At 47.1% G+C, this 20,253-nt stretch overlaps 1 protein-coding gene across 7 annotated transcripts in view; it reads right to left on the reverse strand.

Moving 5' to 3' along the window:
* Positions 1-486: 486 nt before the first annotated feature.
* Positions 487-20,253, reverse strand: part of LOC106606175 (protein MTSS 1) — a 156,041-nt gene continuing 136,274 nt past the window's right edge. For 2 of the 7 annotated variants that reach the window (XM_045696622.1, XM_045696620.1), the window contains 5 exons: positions 10,803-10,904; positions 8,638-8,922; positions 7,460-7,762; positions 5,042-5,207; positions 487-1,524 (listed from right to left, as the gene is read on the reverse strand). In XM_045696622.1, coding sequence (XP_045552578.1) covers positions 887-1,524; positions 5,042-5,207; positions 7,460-7,762; positions 8,638-8,922; positions 10,803-10,904 — 1,494 coding nt within the window. In that variant the 3' untranslated portion in view covers positions 487-886. The remainder of the gene's footprint in view (positions 1,525-5,041; positions 5,208-7,459; positions 7,763-8,637; positions 8,923-10,802; positions 10,905-20,253) is intronic. The other 5 variants (XM_045696618.1, XM_045696619.1, XM_045696623.1 and 2 more) reach the window with 3 other exon arrangements.

The raw sequence follows: 20,253 nt of genomic DNA on the forward strand, positions 1-20,253 counted from the left end.
GAACTGAGGAGGGGAGGAATGGGGGTGGGAGGACTAGAGTCAACAGAACTGAGGGGAGGAATGGGGGTGGGAGGACTAGAGTCAACAGAACAGAGGAGGGGAGGAATGGGGGTGGGAGGACTAGAGTCAACAGAACTGAGGAGGGGAGGAATGGGGGTGGGAGGACTAGAGTCAACAGAACTGAGGAGGGGAGGAACGGGGGTGGGAGGACTAGAGTCAACAGAACTGAGGAGGGGAGGAATGGGGGTGGGAGGACTAGAGTCAACAGAACTGAGGAGGGGAGGAACGGGGGTGGGAGGACTAGAGTCAACAGAACTGAGGAGGGGAGGAATGGGGGTGGGAGGACTAGAGTCAACAGAACTGAGGAGGGGAGGAATGGGGGTGGAAGGACTAGAGTCAACAGAACTGAGGAGGGGAGGAACGGGGGTGGGAGGACTAGAGTCAACAGAACTGAGGAGGGGAGGAACGGGGGTGGGAGGACTAGAGTCAACAGAACTGAGGAGGGGAGGAACGGGGGTGGGAGGACTAGAGTCAACAGAACTGAGGAGGGGAGGAATGGGGGTGGGAGGACTAGAGTCAACAGAACAGGGCCCCAGGAAGCAACAAAGATAAAAATACCATGCATAATTATTTCCATATTCAGAACTAAAAGAGAACATAATTAACACAAGTCTGTGCTGCTCCACTGTCTGTCCAACAAGAGAGCAGCTTCTGCACCGTCTGAGACGACGTGTAGAGCTCTGTCTGTCACCACACACAGCATCACTTGGAATGGACATGACTTCTGTCCTGTTTGTCCTGTCAATGGGCAGGCGGTAGGCTAGCTAGGTACAGCTAGGCAGGATACCCTCCTCTGATTCTGCATGGTGCCACGGTGGCTCTCCTCTTATACGATGCGCGGTGCTGAGCGATCGTTGGTATTGGTCCTCTTCAGCTTGACCCCTCTCTGGATAACCAGCAGCATGTTTCCCCCCTGACCATCCATAACCTCCCCATCCTCCAGGGACCCCCCCTCGCCCTGACACTGGACCCCAGGCTGGTGAGGGGCCAGGGGAGGGTTGGTGGTTGCTTGACCACTCCAGAACGCCAGGGGAAGTACACCCAGCTCCCCCTCCTCTCCCTGGGCTGGAGACTCAGGGCTCTGGGCCTCCTCTGGTTCCTCCGCCCCTACTCCTGGTCCTCCAGGAACCCCCAGGCCCCCAGGGAATCCTCCCCCAACTAGGCCAGGCACGGTGGGGATCTTGACTGGGATGACGGGGGTTCGGATGGGGATGGGGCCGGTGGTCCCACGGCGGGCCGAGGGCTTGGTGGAGGGCGTGCGGCGGATGGTGGCGACCCCAGGGGTCATGATGACGGAGCCGGCTGTAGAAGGTAGGCCGGCGGTGGACGCTGGTCTCTTGGACTGGAACATCCTACGGTAGGACTGGCTGATGTCACTGTTACGGGGGATGGTGGATGATTTGTCAAACTCCTGCTGGTCAAACTCCTGGTCCCCTCCCATGGAGAAATAGTCGTAGTCTGACACTGGAACAAACAGAGAGGGAGAGAGGGAGGGAGAGGGAGAGAGAGAGAGAGACATGTTAGGACATTATTTATTATTATTTTGTATTTATTTATTATGGATCCCCATTAGTTCCTGCCAAGGCAGCAGCTACTCTTCCTGGGGTTTATTATGGATCCCCATTAGTTCCTGCCAAGGCAGCAGCTACTCTTCCTGGGGTTTATTATGGATCCCCATTAGTTCCTGCCAAGGCAGCAGCTACTCTTCCTGGGGTTTATTATGGATCCCCATTAGTTCCTGCCAAGGCAGCAGCTACTCTTCCTGGGGTTTATTATGGATCCCCATTAGTTCCTGCCAAGGCAGCAGCTACTCTTCCTGGGGTTTATTACGGATCCCCATTAGTTCCTGCCAAGGCAGCAGCTACTCTTCCTGGGGTTTATTATGGATCCCCATTAGTTCCTGCCAAGGCAGCAGCTACTCTTCCTGGGGTTTATTATGGATCCCCATTAGTTCCTGCCAAGGCAGCAGCTACTCTTCCTGGGGTTTATTATGGATCCCCATTAGTTCCTGTCAAGGCAGCAGCTACTCTTCCTGGGGTTTATTATGGATCCCCATTAGTTCCTGCCAAGGCAGCAGCTACTCTTCCTGGGGTTTATTATGGATCCCCATTAGTTCCTGTCAAGACAGCAGCTACTCTTCCTGGGGTTTATTATGGATCCCCATTAGTTCCTGCCAAGGCAGCAGCTACTCTTCCTGGGGTTTATTATGGATCCCCATTAGTTCCTGTCAAGACAGCAGCTACTCTTCCTGGGGTTTATTACGGATCCCCATTAGTTCCTGTCAAGACAGAAGCTACTCTTCCTGGGGTTTATTATGGATCCCCATTAGTTCCTGCCAAGACAGCAGCTACTCTTCCTGGGGTTTATTATGGATCCCCATTAGTTCCTGCCAAGGCAGCAGCTACTCTTCCTGGGTTTATTATGGATCCCCATTAGTTCCTGCCAAGACAGCAGCTACTCTTCCTGGGGTTTATTATGGATCCCCATTAGTTCCTGCCAAGGCAGCAGCTACTCTTCCTGGGGTTTATTATGGATCCCCATTAGTTCCTGTCAAGACAGCAGCTACTCTTCCTGGGGTTTATTATGGATCCCCATTAGTTCCTGTCAAGGCAGCAGCTACTATTCCTGGGGTTTATTATGGATCCCCATTAGTTCCTGTCAAGACAGAAGCTACTCTTCCTGGGGTTTATTATGGATCCCCATTAGTTCCTGTCAAGACAGAAGTTACTCTTCCTGGGGTTTATTATGGATCCCCATTAGTTCCTGTCAAGACAGAAGTTACTCTTCCTGGGGTTTATTATGGATCCCCATTAGTTCCTGTCAAGACAGAAGTTACTCTTCCTGGGGTCCAAACTAATTAAGACAAAAACTAAAATAAAACAAAACAGCACAATAAGTCTACCTTAAAAATATTGAATAAGATGTCCGTACGGGAGTTGTCCGTATGGGAGTTGCAGCGATGGGACAAGACTGTAACTACCAATTGGATACCACAAAATTGGGGAGAAAAAGTGATTCAAAAATAAATAAAAATGAAATAAAATAAAATGTTTACCTTGGACTATCAAAAACAAAAAGAACATCACAAGCTTGCAGATTCTATAGCTACTACCACGATGGAGGGAGGATGATTACTAACTTCCTGTTGATGACATTGGACTTCCGGCTTCTTCTGTGAGGATTTAAGAGGTGGCGCCACCTACTGTACGTATTGTATAAGGTTGTAGAAGAGTAGAAATCAGACTGTAGTAGCCTATGTATAGCTAATGCAGATAACATTACTTGGCAAAGGAGGCTGAAAAGGGGGGAGTTGGAGTTTACCCTCCACTATCTGTGGTCACAGTTCAAAAGGATGACATCCAATGAAATGGCTATGGATTCCTAAAGTTTAGCAATGCAAGATATTCACATTGCAACATTGACTTTTATTTAACTAGGCAAGTCAGTTAAGAACAAATTCTTATTTTCAATGACGGCCTAGGAAAAAAGCAGCTCAAACATAGAACATGTAAGAATGAACTAAAGCCATGGAATTTTACCATGTAAATATACCGTGCTTTATAGGGAAATAATGCCCTCTAGAATGCCCTTCAAGCCAATCACAAACAGGTATTCAACAATGCCATGGTATAAATATCTATATTACATCCCTATATTACATCCCTATATTACATATCTACATTACATATCTACATTACATATCTTTTTTATTTTTATTTAACCTTTATTTAACTAGGCAAGTCAGTTAAGAACAAATTATTTGCTGATAGGTGTATAAAATCGAGCACACAGTCCATAGACAACCATTGGCAGTAGAATGGCCTTACCGAAGAGCTTAGTGAATTTCAACGTGGCACTGTCATAGGATGCTACCTTTCCAACAAGTCAGTTCGTCAAATTTCTGCCCTGCTAGAGCTGCCCTGGTCAACTGTAAGTGCTGTTATTCTGATGTGGAAACATCTAGGAGCAACAACGGCTCAGTCGCGAAGTGGTAGGCCACATAACCTCACAGAATGGGACCCCCGAGTGCTGAAGCGCGTAAAAATCGTCTATCCTCAATTGCAACACTCCCTATTGAGTTCCAAACTGCCTCTGGAAGCAACTTCAGCACAATAACTGTTCGTCGGGAGCTTCATGAAATTAGTTTCTATGGCCGAGCAGCCGCACACAAGCCTAAGATCACCATGCGCAATGCCAAGCGTCGGCTGGAGTGGTGTAAAGCTCACCGCCATCGGACTCTGGAGCAGTGGAAACACATTCTCTGGCAGTCTGACGGATGAATCTGGGTTTGGCGGATGCCAGGAGAACGCTACCTGCCCAAATGCATAATGCCAACTGTAAAGTTTGGTGGAGGAGGAATAATGTTCTGTGGTTGTTTTTCATGGTTCGGGCTAGGCCCCTTAGTTCGGGGTGACGGGAAATCTTAACTCTACAGCATACAATGACATTCTAGACAATTCTGTGCTTCCAACATTGTGGCAACAGTTTGGGGAAGGGCCTTTCCTGTTTCAGCATGACAATGCCCGCGTGCACAAAGCGAGGTCCATACAGAAAGGGCTTGTCAAGATTGGTGTGGAAGAACTTGACTGGCCTGCACAGAGCCCTGACCACCTTTTGGACGAATTGGAACGCCGACTGCGGGCCAGGCCTAATCGCCCAACATCAGTGCCCGACCTCACTAATGCTCTTGGGGCTGAATGGAAGCAAGTCCCCGCAGCAATGTTCCAACATCTAGTGGAAAGCCTTCCCAGAAGACTGGAGGCTGTTATAGCAGCAAGGGGGGAGGGGGAACTCCATATTATTGCCCATGATTTTGGAAAGAGATTGATCAACGAGCAGATGTCCACATACTTTTGGTCATTTAGTGTAGCTATATCCTATTTTTACCAGACACTTACCTGACATATTTACACAGAAGGATATGGCGCTACAAGTCATGCATGCCTTTGCATATTTTCTCAGTGTGTGTGTGTGTGTTAACCTTGTGAGGGTATGGTGTCCTCTGAACAGCATGGGGTGGTACTCTGGGTACTGTAGCCACTAGAACAGTGTAGAGAGTCCCTACTGGAACGCTGTGTCTGTGAGTCCAGCTGTAGACCTCTGGACAGGGCCAGGGCCAGCTCCTCATGGGCCTCCATCTCACACACCTGAACACACACACACACACACACACACACACACACACACACACACACACACACACACACACACACACACACACACACACACACACACACACACACACACACACACACACACACACACACACACACACACACACACACACACTGGGTTAGAAAACGTAAACCTTCTTTGTGCAGCATGAAGATAAAACAATCAATATAAACTGGGTGGTTTGAGCCCTGAATTCTGATTGGCTGTATACCACGGGTATGTTAGTTTTACTGCTCTAATGACGTTGGTAACCAGTTTATAATCATCGTGCCTAAGAACAGCCCTTTGCCGTGGTATATTGGCCACCTCCTCTGGCCTTATTTCTTAATTATAAACTGGTTGGTTTGAACCCTGAATGCTGATTGGCTGACAGCCAAGGTTTATCAGACCGTATACCATTGGTACGACAAAACATTTGTTTTTCCTGCTCTAATTACGTTGATAACCAGTTTATAATAGCAATAAGGCACCTCTGGGGTTTGTGGTATATGGCCAATATACCACGGCTAAGGGCTGTGTCCAGGCACTCCGCGTTGCGTCGTGCATAAGAACAGAGCTTAGCTGTGGTATAGTGGCCATATACCACAAACCCCCAAGGTGCCTTATTACCTAAATATATCACAGACATTGAATCACACAATGGACAGATGCACACACACACACACACACACACACACACCACACACACACACACAGTCAAACTAGACATTTCAAGAAAAATTGTGTGACTTGCTTCAGACATTTGTATAAAATATAGATTAACCTGTCTGGGCTAGGGGGCAGTATTTTCACAGCCGGATGAAAAACGTACCCAAATTAAACTGGTTACTACTCTGGCCCAAACACTAGAATATGCATATTATTAGTAGATTTGGATAGAAAACACTCTGAAGTTTCTAAAACTGTTTGAATGATGTCTGTGAGTATAACAGAACTCATATGGCAGGCAAAAAACCTGAGAAAAATCCAACCAGGAAGTGGAAAATCTGATGCATGTAGTCTTTTTAAGTCATTGTCTATCTAACACACAGTGACTTAGGGTTCATTTTGCACTTCCTAAGGCTTCCACTAGATGTCAACAGTCTTTAGAAAGTTGTTTTAGGCTTCTATGGTGAACAGAGAGCGAACAAAGGAAGTTGGAAGTTGTTGACTCGGGAAAGGACATGACTTCATTGGCGCGCATTCACGTGAGAGTTAGCTGTGTTCCATAACGTTTTTCAAGACATTGGAATCGTCCGGTTGGAATATTATTGAAGCTCTAAGTTAAAAAGGCCCTAAAGATTGATGCTATACAACATGTTTGAACGAACGTAAATATAACTTTTTTTGACTTTTCGTCATGACATTTTGGCCGCGCTTCCTACATTTGGAGTAGCTTACTGAACGCGCAAACAACAAGGAGGTATTTGGACATAAATTATGGACTTTATCGAACAAAACAACATTTATTGTGGACCTGGGATTCCTGGAAGTGCCTTCTGATGAAGATCATCAAAGGTAAGTGAATATTTCTAATGCTATTTATGATTTCAGATGACTCCAAAATGGCGGGTATCTGTATTGCTTGATGTCTTGTATTCAGATTATTGCAAAGTGTGCTTTCCTCGTGAAGCTTTCTTGAAATCTGTCACAGTGGTTGCATAAAGGAGATGTTCATCTATAATTCTTTGAATAACAGTTTAATATTTTATCAACGTTTATGATGAGTATTTTCGTAAATTGTTGTGCTGTCCACCGGCAGTATTGGAGGCAAAATATTTTCTGAACATCACGCGCCAATGTAAAATGCTGTTTTTGGATATAAATATGAACTTTATCGAACAAAACATACATGTATTGTCTAACATTGAGTCCTAGGAGTGTCATCTGATGAAGATCGTCAAAGGTTAGTGCATAATTTTAGCTGAATTTATGGTTTTTGTGACCTCTCTCCTGCTTGGAAAATGGCTGTGTTTTTTTGTGTGTTTTCACTGTCCTAACATAATCTAACTTTATGCTTTCACCGTAAAGCCTTTTTTAAATCGGACAACGTGGTTACATCAAGGAGAAGTGTATCTTTAAAATGGTGTAAAATAGTCGGATGTTTGAGAACTTTGAATTATGACATTTTGTTGTTTTGAATTTGGCGCCCTGATATTTCACTGGCTGTTGAATAGTGTGAACTGTGGGTGGGACGGTAGCGTCCCAGGCAGCCCTGAGAAGTTAAAGCATGTGTCCAGCTGACCTTGGGTGGTGAAGGTAATGGTAGACTCCTGCCCCCTGGTGCTGGGATGACTCCAGCAGGTAGTAGTAGACTCCTGCCCCCTGGTGCTGGGATGACTCCAGCAGGTAGTGGTAGGCTCCTGCCCCCTGGGGCTGGGATGACTCCAGCAGGAGGTGGTAGACTCCTGCCCCCTGGTGCTGGGATGACTCCAGCAGGTAGTGGTAGTGGGACATAGCTGGTGTCTGCTGGTACAGGATCCTTGTCCTTCCTCCTTCTAAGGGTGTTCACCATGGGCTGGTCATAGGGTCCTGGCTTAGCCCAGTCCTACAAGATACAGAAACATAGCTGAGTTCACCTCCTCTACCCAGTCCTACAGGATACAGAAACATAGCTGAGTTCACCTCCTCTACCCAGTCCTACAGGATACAGATACATAGCTGAGTTCACCTCCTCTACCCAGTCCTACAGGATACAGATACATAGCTGAGTTCACCTCCTCTACCCAGTCCTACAGGATACAGAAACATAGCTGAGTTCACCTCCTCTACCCAGTCCTACAGGATACAGAAACATAGCTGAGTTCACCTCCTCTACCCAGTCCTACAGGATACAGAAACATAGCTGAGTTCACCTCCTCTACCCAGTCCTACAGGATACAGATACATAGCTGAGTTCACCTCTTATACCCAGTCCTACAGGATACAGATACATAGCTGAGTTCACCTCCTCTACCCAGTCCTACAGGATACAGAAACATAGCTGAGTTCACCTCCTCTACCCAGTCCTACAGGATACAGAAACATAGCTGAGTTCACCTCCTCTACCCAGTCCTACAGGATACAGAAACATAGCTGAGTTCACCTCCTCTACCCAGTCCTACAGGATACAGAAACATAGCTGAGTTCACCTCCTCCACACAGAGCTTGGTATCCCTAGCTATGTTCTTTAATCATGGGCCTCTGAAGATCCTGAACTATTATCACGATCTTCAAATACATCTTCTCCAGGAACACATCTGAAATCTACCAATGAAAGGTGTAGAAGATGATGTAGTATATGGTCCTACAGTCATCCAACAGTCATTTATCAATCTGACTGTAACATAATAATAACGTCCTAATAATTCAGAGGGTCCTACGTACTGACAGATGTTGATGTTTTAGGACATGATGATGAGGAGGACTGAACCAACAACCAACCTTCCAACTGGGGACTTTAGAGGTGGGGACCATGTTAGGCCCCAGGGTGCAGTAATGAGGGTAGTCAGGTAGCAGGGCCGAGCCCGGCCTGGACCACGACTGGGACGGACAGGAGGAGGAGGTGATGGAGGAGGAATGGGAGGAGGGAGGGAAGAGGGGGTAGGACCCCACCAGGCCTGAGCCCCCTCCCGTCAGGTAGGACCCCCCCTGGCCTGAGCCCCCTCCCGTCAGGTATGAAGAGTCTGAATGATGGTGATCCCCGTAGTGGTCATACCCGTTAAACAACTGAGCATGAGCAGGGGAACGGAATGACACAAACAAACAAACAAACAAACAAACATGAAAACACAAAATTGGAGAAATTGGTCAAATGATAAAAAACAACACAACAGGGTCAGGATAATAAACCAACACAACAGGGTCAGGATAATAAACCAATACAACAGGGTCAGGATAATAAACCAACACAACAGGGTCAGGATAATAAACCAACACAACAGGGTCAGGATAATAAACCAACACAACAGGGTCAGGATAATAAACCAACACAACAGGGTCAGGATAATAAACCAACACAACAGGGTCAGGATAATAAACCAACACAATAGGGTCAGGATAATAAACCAACACAATAGGGTCAGGATAATAAACCAACACAACAGGGTCAGGATAATAAACCAACACAATAGGGTCAGGATAATAAACCAACACAATAGGGTCAGGATAATAAACCAACACAACAGGGTCAGGATAATAAACCAACACAACAGGGTCAGGATAATAAATCAACACAATAGGGTCAGGATAATAAACCAACACAACAGGGTCAGGATAATAAACCAACACAATAGGGTCAGGATAATAAACCAACACAACAGGGTCAGGATAATAAACCAACACAACAGGGTCAGGATAATAAACCAATACAACAAGGTCAGGATAATAAACCAACACAACAGGGTCAGGATAATAAACCAACACAACAGGGTCAGGATAATAAACCAACACAACAGGGTCAGGATAATAAACCAACACAACAGGGTCAGGATAATAAACCAACACAACAGGGTCAGGATAATAAACCAACACAATCAGAAATGAAATACAAGTAACTCAACATTTCTGAAGAACAAATAAACAAAGGAGTAAAGTAAGAAAATGAATCCTGATTGACAAACCAGACTCCGGTTCTGAATTCTGAAATGTATGTGAATGACCATGATGACCCATGAGGCTAGATACGTAACAGCAGAGATCAGAGACAGGTGGAAGGAAGCTATGGGTGGAACACCTGGGTGGGTAGAGGGTTGTGGAGAGGGTGGAACACCTGGGTGGGTAGAGGGATGTGGAGAGGGTGGAGCACCTGGGTGGGTAGAGGGTTGTGGAGAGGGTAGAACACCTGGGTGGGTAGAGGGATGTGGAGAGGGTGGAACACCTGGGTGGGTAGAGGGATGTGGAGAGGGTGGAACACCTGGGTGGGTAGAGGGATGTAGAGAGGGTGGAACACCTGGGTGGGTAGAGGGATGTGGAGAGGGTGGAACACCTGGGTAGGTAGAGGGATGTGGAGAGGGTGGAACACCTGGGTGGGTAGAGGGATGTGGAGAGGGTGGAACACTTGGGTGGGTAGAGGGTTGTGGAGAGGGTGGAACACCTGGGTGGGTAGAGGGATGTGGAGAGGGTGGAACACCTGGGTGGGTAGAGGGATGTGGAGAGGGTGGAACACCTGGGTGGGTAGAGGGATGTGGAGAGGGTGGAACACCTGGGTGGGTAGAGGGATGTGGAGAGGGTGGAACACCTGGGTGGGTAGAGGGATGTGGAGAGGGTGGACCACCTGGGTGGGTAGAGGGTTGTGGAGAGGGTGGAACACCTGGGTGGGTAGAGGGATGTGGAGAGGGTGGAACACCTGGGTGGGTAGAGGGTTGTGGAGAGGGTGGAACACCTGGGTGGGTAGAGGGATGTGGAGAGGGTGGACCACCTGGGTGGGTAGAGGGATGTGGAGAGGGTGGAACACCTGGGTGGGTAGAGGGATGTGGAGAGGGTGGACACTATGGTTCCTGTGAGGAGACTCAGACTAAGGGCTACAGCAAGGGGACGAAGGGTAGGGTATCTATCATGGGAGGGCAGGGGTTCTTCCTCTCAAAGGAGGGATGGAGGGAGTATTTCACCTTGTCAACTGCAGCCAGAGGCCCTCCAGAGGTGGGAGAGCTGCACTCACTGACTGACTGGCAGGTCTCAGAGGCCTCAGACGAGCCAGAGCTGGAGCAAGGCTGGAGGAGCAGCAGGTTGGGTGGAGGCAGACACACACAGACACGAAAGAGGACGAGCACAAGACGCACAAGACGGGAGCAGAGAGTTTTGGTGTAAAAAAAGAGAGGAGTTTGAGTTCAGTGGAGGGTTAAAAGATGACCGGATATGAACATACACACAGTCACACACAGTCACAGACAGTCACACACAGTCACACACAGTCACAGACAGTCACACACAGTCACACACAGTCACACACAGTCACACAGTCACACACAGTCACAGACAGTCACAGACAGTCACACACAGTCACAGACAGTCACACACAGTCACACACAGTCACACACAGTCACACACAGTCACAGACAGGCAAACACAGTCACACAGTCAAACACAGTCACACAGTCAAACACAGTCACACACAGTCACACACAGTCACACACAGTCACAGACAGTCAAACACAGTCACACAGTCAAACACAGTCACACAGTCAAACACAGTCACACACAGTCACACACAGTCACACACAGTCACACAGGAATAGAACACATAAAGGAGAGGAAGACGTGTAGCGTAGCCATCACATAAAGAGAGAACAGCAGGAAGACGTTAGAAGGCATCAATCAGTCAGTGAGCTGCAGCAGCACCTTTAAAAACAATAGTTCAAAGGCTGCCAGCAGTAAAGTTAGCACTGAGATTCAGGGTGAAATTAGCTGAAGTGAAACAAAGCAGAGAGGTGAGTCAGATAGAATCATTTAGCATTAACTGTCCTTGTGGACAGCACAGGGAGAAGCAGATAGACAGTCTGGTACTAAGCATCATGGTTAAAGAGTTTAAAGCTAGCCACAGAAAGCCCAGTAGTAGTATTCTCCTGGTGGAGTTGTGGTGCGGAAGCATTAGTGGTCGTCACTCTGAGACCTTATTCAGTACAGTCACCTAACAGAGGAAGGAACTCTACTCTAGACTGATAGTGACCTAACAGAGGAAGGAGGAACTCTACTCTAGACTGACAGTCACCTAACAGAGGAAGGAACTCTACTCTAGACTGATAGTGACCTAACAGAGGAAGGAGGAACTCTACTCTAGACTGACAGTCACCTAACAGAGGAAGGAGGACCTCTACTCTAGACTGACAGTCACCTAACAGAGGAAGGAGGAACTCTACTCTAGACTGACAGTGACCTAACAGAGGAAGGAGGAACTCTACTCTAGACTGACAGTGACCTAACAGAGGAAGGAACTCTACTCTAGACTGACAGTGACCTAACAGAGGAAGGAGGAACTCTACTCTAGACTGACAGTGACCTAACAGAGGAAGGAACTCTACTCTAGACTGACAGTGTCCTAACAGAGGAAGGAACTCTACTCTAGACTGACAGTGACCTAACAGAGGAAGGAACTCTACTCTAGACTGACAGTCACCTAACAGAGGAAGGAGGAACTCTACTCTAGACTGACAGTGTCCTAACAGAGGAAGGAACTCTACTCTAGACTGACAGTGACCTAACAGAGGAAGGAACTCTACTCTAGACTGACAGTCACCTAACAGAGGAAGGAGGAACTCTACTCTAGACTGACAGTGACCTAACAGAGGAAGGAGGAACTCTACTCTAGACTGACAGTGACCTAACAGAGGAAGGAGGAACTCTACTCTAGACTGACAGTCACCTAACAGAGGAAGGAACTCTACTCTAGACTGACAGTGACCTAACAGAGGAAGGAGGAACTCTACTCTAGACTGACAGTCACCTAACAGAGGAAGGAGGAACTCTACTCTAGACTGACAGTGACCTAACAGAGGAAGGAACTCTACTCTAGACTGACAGTCACCTAACAGAGGAAGGAGGAACTCTACTCTAGACTGACAGTGACCTAACAGAGGAAGGAACTCTACTCTAGACTGACAGTCACCTAACAGAGGAAGGAGGAACTCTACTCTAGACTGACAGTGACCTAACAGAGGAAGGAACTCTACTCTAGACTGACAGTGACCTAACAGAGGAAGGAGGAACTCTACTCTAGACTGACAGTAACCTAACAGAGGAAGGAGGAACTCTACTCTAGACTGACAGTGACCTAACAGAGGAAGGAGGAACTCTACTCTAGACTGACAGTCACCTAACAGAGGAAGGAACTCTACTCTAGACTGATAGTGACCTAACAGAGGAAGGAACTCTACTCTAGACTGACAGTCACCTAACAGAGGAAGGAACTCTACTCTAGACTGATAGTGACCTAACAGAGGAAGGAACTCTACTCTAGACTGACAGTGACCTAACAGAGGAAGGAACTCTACTCTAGACTGACAGTGACCTAACAGAGGAAGGAGGAACTCTACTCTAGACTGACAGTGACCTAACAGAGGAAGGAGGAACTCTACTCTAGACTGACAGTGACCTAACAGAGGAAGGAACTCTACTCTAGACTGACAGTGACCTAACAGAGGAAGGAACTCTACTCTAGACTGACAGTGACCTAACAGAGGAAGGAACTCTACTCTAGACTGACAGTGACCTAACAGAGGAAGGAGGAACTCTACTCTAGACTGACAGTCACCTAACAGAGGAAGGACGAACTCTACTCTAGACTGACAGTGACCTAACAGAGGAAGGAGGAACTCTACTCTAGACTGACAGTGATCTAACAGAGGAAGGAACTCTACTCTAGACTGACAGTGACCTAACAGAGGAAGGAACTCTACTCTAGACTGACAGTGTCCTAACAGAGGAAGGAACTCTACTCTAGACTGACAGTGACCTAACAGAGGAAGGAACTCTACTCTAGACTGACAGTCACCTAACAGAGGAAGGAACTCTACTCTAGACTGACAGTGACCTAACAGAGGAAGGAGGAACTCTACTCTAGACTGACAGTGACCTAACAGAGGAAGGAACTCTACTCTAGACTGACAGTGACCTAACAGAGGAAGGAACTCTACTCTAGACTGACAGTCACCTAACAGAGGAAGGAACTCTACTCTAGACTGACAGTGACCTAACAGAGGAAGGAGGAACTCTACTCTAGACTGACAGTCACCTAACAGAGGAAGGAACTCTACTCTAGACTGACAGTCACCTAACAGAGGAAGGAACTCTACTATAGACTGACAGTCACCTAACAGAGGAAGGAGGAACTCTACTCTCGACTGACAGTCACCTAACAGAGGAAGGAACTCTACTCTAGACTGACAGTGACCTAACAGAGGAAGGAACTCTACTCTAGACTGACAGTCACCTAACAGAGGAAGGAACTCTACTCTAGACTGACAGTCACCTAACAGAGGAAGGAACTCTACTCTAGACTGACAGTGACCTAACAGAGGAAGGAGGAACTCTACTCTAGACTGACAGTCACCTAACAGAGGAAGGAACTCTACTATAGACTGACAGTCACCTAACAGAGGAAGGAGGAACTCTACTCTAGACTGACAGTCACCTAACAGAGGAAGGAACTCTACTCTAGACTGACAGTGACCTAACAGAGGAAGGAACTCTACTCTAGACTGACAGTGACCTAACAGAGGAAGGAACTCTACTCTAGACTGACAGTGACCTAACAGAGGAAGGAGGAACTCTACTCTAGACTGACAGTGACCTAACAGAGGAAGGAACTCTACTCTAGACTGACAGTCACCTAACAGAGGAAGGAACTCTACTCTAGACTGACAGTCACCTAACAGAGGAAGGAACTCTACTCTAGACTGACAGTGACCTAACAGAGGAAGGAGGAACTCTACTCTAGACTGACAGTGACCTAATAGAGGAAGGAACTCTACTCTAGACTGACAGTCACCTAACAGAGGAAGGAGGAACTCTACTCTAGACTGACAGTTACCTAACAGAGGAAGGAACTCTACTCTAGACTGACAGTGACCTAACAGAGGAAGGAGGAACTCTACTCTAGACTGACAGTGACCTAACAGAGGAAGGAGGAACTCTACTCTAGACTGATAGTCACCTAACAGAGGAAGAAGGAACTCTACTCTAGACTGACAGTGACCTAACAGAGGAAGGAACTCTACTCTAGACTGACAGTGACCTAACAGAGGAAGGAACTCTACTCTAGACTGACAGTGACCTAACAGAGGAAGGAGGAACTCTACTCTAGACTGACAGTGACCTAACAGAGGAAGGAGGAACTCTACTCTAGACTGACAGTCACCTAACAGAGGAAGGAACTCTACTCTAGACTGACAGTGACCTAACAGAGGAAGGAGACTCTACTCTAGACTGACAGTGTCCTAACAGAGGAAGGAACTCTACTCTAGACTGACAGTGACCTAACAGAGGAAGGAGACTCTACTCTAGACTGACAGTCACCTAACAGAGGAAGGAGGAACTCTACTCTAGACTGACAGTGACCTAACAGAGGAAGGAAACTCTACTCTAGACTGACAGTGACCTAACAGAGGAAGGAGGAACTCTACTCTAGACTGACAGTCACCTAACAGAGGAAGGAACTCTACTCTAGACTGACAGTGACCTAACAGAGGAAGGAGGAACTCTACTCTAGACTGACAGTCACCTAACAGAGGAAGGAGGAACTCTACTCTAGACTGACAGTGACCTAACAGAGGAAGGAAACTCTACTCTAGACTGACAGTCACCTAACAGAGGAAGGAGGAACTCTACTCTAGACTGACAGTGACCTAACAGAGGAAGGAACTCTACTCTAGACTGACAGTGTCCTAACAGAGGAAGGAGACTCTACTCTAGACTGACAGTGACCTAACAGAGGAAGGAACTCTACTCTAGACTGACAGTCACCTAACAGAGGAAGGAGAACTCTACTCTAGACTGACAGTCACCTAACAGAGGAAGGAGGAACTCTACTCTAGACTGACAGTGACCTAACAGAGGAAGGAGGAACTCTACTCCAGACTGACAGTCACCTAACAGAGGAAGGAACTCTACTCTAGACTGACAGTGACCTAACAGAGGAAGGAACTCTACTCTAGACTGACAGTCACCTAACAGAGGAAGGAACTCTACTCTAGACTGACAGTCACCTAACAGAGGAAGGAACTCTACTCTAGACTGACAGTGACCTAACAGAGGAAGGAACTCTACTCTAGACTGACAGTGACCTAACAGAGGAAGGAGGAACTCTACTCTAGACTGACAGTCACCTAACAGAGGAAGGAGGAACTCTACTCTAGACTGACAGTGACCTAACAGAGGAAGGAGAACTCTACTCTAGACTGACAGTGACCTAACAGAGGAAGGAACTCTACTCTAGACTGACAGTGACCTAACAGAGGAAGGAACTCTACTCTAGACTGACAGTCACCTAACAGAGGAAGGAGGAACTCTACTCTAGACTGACAGTCACCTAACAGAGGAAGGACGAACTCTACTCTAGACTGACAGTGACCTAACAGAGGAAGGAGGAACTCTACTCTAGACTGACAGTGACCTAACAGAGGAAGGAGGAACTCTACTCTAGACTGACAGTGACCTAACAGAGGAAGGAACTCTACTCTAGACTGACAGTGTCCTAACAGAGGAAGGAACTCTACTCTAGACTGACAGTGACCTAACAGAGGAAGGAACTCTACTCTAGACTGACAGTCACCTAACAGAGGAAGGAACTCTACTCTAGACTGACAGTGACCTAACAGAGGAAGGAGGAACTCTACTCTAGACTGACAGTGACCTAATAGAGGAAGGAACTCTACTCTAGACTGACAGTGACCTAACAGAGGAAGGAGGAACTCTACTCTAGACTGACAGTTACCTAACAGAGGAAGGAACTCTACTCTAGACTGACAGTGACCTAACAGAGGAAGGAGGAACTCTACTCTAGACTGACAGTCACCTAACAGAGGAAGGAACTCTACTCTAGACTGACAGTCACCTAACAGAGGAAGGAACTCTACTCTAGACTGACAGTCACCTAACAGAGGAAGGAGGAACTCTACTCTCGACTGACAGTCACCTAACAGAGGAAGGAACTCTACTCTAGACTGACAGTGACCTAACAGAGGAAGGAACTCTACTCTAGACTGACAGTCACCTAACAGAGGAAGGAACTCTACTCTAGACTGACAGTCACCTAACAGAGGAAGGAACTCTACTCTAGACTGACAGTGACCTAACAGAGGAAGGAGGAACTCTACTCTAGACTGACAGTCACCTAACAGAGGAAGGAACTCTACTCTAGACTGACAGTCACCTAACAGAGGAAGGAGGAACTCTACTCTAGACTGACAGTCACCTAACAGAGGAAGGAACTCTACTCTAGACTGACAGTGACCTAACAGAGGAAGGAACTCTACTCTAGACTGACAGTCACCTAACAGAGGAAGGAGGAACTCTACTCTAGACTGACAGTGACCTAACAGAGGAAGGAGACTCTACTCTAGACTGACAGTGACCTAACAGAGGAAGGAGGAACTCTACTCTAGACTGACAGTCACCTAACAGAGGAAGGAGGAACTCTACTCTAGACTGACAGTCACCTAACAGAGGAAGGAACTCTACTCTAGACTGACAGTGACCTAACAGAGGAAGGAGGAACTCTACTCTAGACTGACAGTCACCTAACAGAGGAAGGAACTCTACTCTAGACTGACAGTCACCTAACAGAGGAAGGAGGAACTCTACTCTAGACTGACAGTTACCTAACAGAGGAAGGAGGAACTCTACTCTAGACTGACAGTGACCTAACAGAGGAAGGAACTCTACTCTAGACTGACAGTCACCTAACAGAGGAAGGAGGAACTCTACTCTAGACTGACAGTTACCTAACAGAGGAAGGAACTCTACTCTAGACTGACAGTGACCTAACAGAGGAAGGAGGAACTCTACTCTAGACTGACAGTCACCTAACAGAGGAAGGAACTCTACTCTAGACTGACAGTGACCTAACAGAGGAAGGAGGAACTCTACTCTAGACTGACAGTGACCTAACAGAGGAAGGAGGAACTCTACTCTAGACTGACAGTCACCTAACAGAGGAAGGAGGAACTCTACTCTAGACTGACAGTGACCTAACAGAGGAAGGAGAACTCTACTCTAGACTGACAGTGACCTAACAGAGGAAGGAACTCTACTCTAGACTGACAGTCACCTAACAGAGGAAGGAGGAACTCTACTCTAGACTGACAGTCACCTAACAGAGGAAGGAGGAACTCTACTCTAGACTGACAGTCACCTAACAGAGGAAGGAACTCTACTCTAGACTGACAGTGACCTAACAGAGGAAGGAGGAACTCTACTCTAGACTGACAGTGACCTAACAGAGGAAGGAACTCTACTCTATACTGACAGTGATCTAACAGAGGAAGGAGGAACTCTACTCTAGACTGACAGTGACCTAACAGAGGAAGGAGGAACTCTACTCTAGACTGACAGTCACCTAACAGAGGAAGGACGAACTCTACTCTAGACTGACAGTGACCTAACAGAGGAAGGAGGAACTCTACTCTAGACTGACAGTGACCTAACAGAGGAAGGAGGAACTCTACTCTAGACTGACAGTGACCTAACAGAGGAAGGAGGAACTCTACTCTAGACTGACAGTGTCCTAACAGAGGAAGGAGACTCTACTCTAGACTGACAGTCACCTAACAGAGGAAGGAGGAACTCTACTATAGACTGACAGTCACCTAACAGAGGAAGGAGGAACTCTACTCTAGACTGACAGTCACCTAACAGAGGAAGGAACTCTACTCTAGACTGACAGTGACCTAACAGAGGAAGGAACTCTACTCTAGACTGACAGTGACCTAACAGAGGAAGGAACTCTACTCTAGACTGACAGTCACCTAACAGAGGAAGGAGGAACTCTACTCTAGACTGACAGTCACCTAACAGAGGAAGGAGGAACTCTACTCTAGACTGACAGTCACCTAACAGAGGAAGGAACTCTACTCTAGACTGACAGTAACCTAACAGAGGAAGGAACTCTACTCTAGACTGACAGTCACCTAACAGAGGAAGGAGGAACTCTACTCTAGACTGACAGTGTCCTAACAGAGGAAGGAACTCTACTCTAGACTGACAGTCACCTAACAGAGGAAGGAGGAACTCTACTCTAGACTGACAGTGTCCTAACAGAGGAAGGAACTCTACTCTAGACTGACAGTGACCTAACAGAGGAAGGAACTCTACTCTAGACTGACAGTCACCTAACAGAGGAAGGAGGAACTCTACTCTAGACTGACAGTGACCTAACAGAGGAAGGAGGAACTCTACTCTAGACTGACAGTGACCTAACAGAGGAAGGAGGAACTCTACTATAGACTGACAGTCACCTAACAGAGGAAGGAAACTCTACTCTAGACTGACAGTGACCTAACAGAGGAAGGAGGAACTCTACTCTAGACTGACAGTGACCTAACAGAGGAAGGAACTCTACTCTAGACTGACAGTCACCTAACAGAGAGGAACTCTACTCTAGACTGACAGTCACCTAACAGAGGAAGGAACTCTACTCTAGACTGACAGTCACCTAACAGAGGAAGGAGGAACTCTACTCTAGACTGACAGTGACCTAATAGAGGAAGGAACTCTACTCTAGACTGACAGTCACCTAACAGAGGAAGGAGGAACTCTACTCTAGACTGACAGTTACCTAACAGAGGAAGGAACTCTACTCTAGACTGACAGTCACCTAACAGAGGAAGGAGGAACTCTACTCTAGACTGACAGTCACCTAACAGAGGAAGGAACTCTACTCTAGACTGACAGTGACCTAACAGAGGAAGGAGGAACTCTACTCTAGACTGACAGTGACCTAACAGAGGAAGGAGGAACTCTACTCTAGACTGACAGTGACCTAACAGAGGAAGGAGGAACTCTACTCTAGACTGACAGTGACCTAACAGAGGAAGGAACTCTACTCTAGACTGACAGTGACCTAACAGAGGAAGGAACTCTACTCTAGACTGACAGTCACCTAACAGAGGAAGGAACTCTACTCTAGACTGACAGTCACCTAACAGAGGAAGGAACTCTACTCTAGACTGACAGTGACCTAACAGAGGAAGGAGGAACTCTACTCTTGACTGACAGTGACCTAACAGAGGAAGGAACTCTACTCTAGACTGACAGTCACCTAACAGAGGAAGGAGGAACTCTACTCTAGACTGACAGTTACCTAACAGAGGAAGGAACTCTACTCTAGACTGACAGTGACCTAACAGAGGAAGGAGGAACTCTACTCTAGACTGACAGTCACCTAACAGAGGAAGGAGACTCTACTCTAGACTGACAGTCACCTAACAGAGGAAGGAGGAACTCTACTCTAGACTGACAGTAACCTAACAGAGGAAGGAGACTCTACTCTAGACTGACAGTGACCTAACAGAGGAAGGAGGAACTCTACTCTAGACTGACAGTGACCTAACAGAGGAAGGAGGAACT

Source organism: Salmo salar, chromosome ssa02 (genome assembly GCF_905237065.1).
Source record: "Salmo salar chromosome ssa02, Ssal_v3.1, whole genome shotgun sequence".
NCBI lineage: Eukaryota > Metazoa > Chordata > Actinopteri > Salmoniformes > Salmonidae > Salmo > Salmo salar.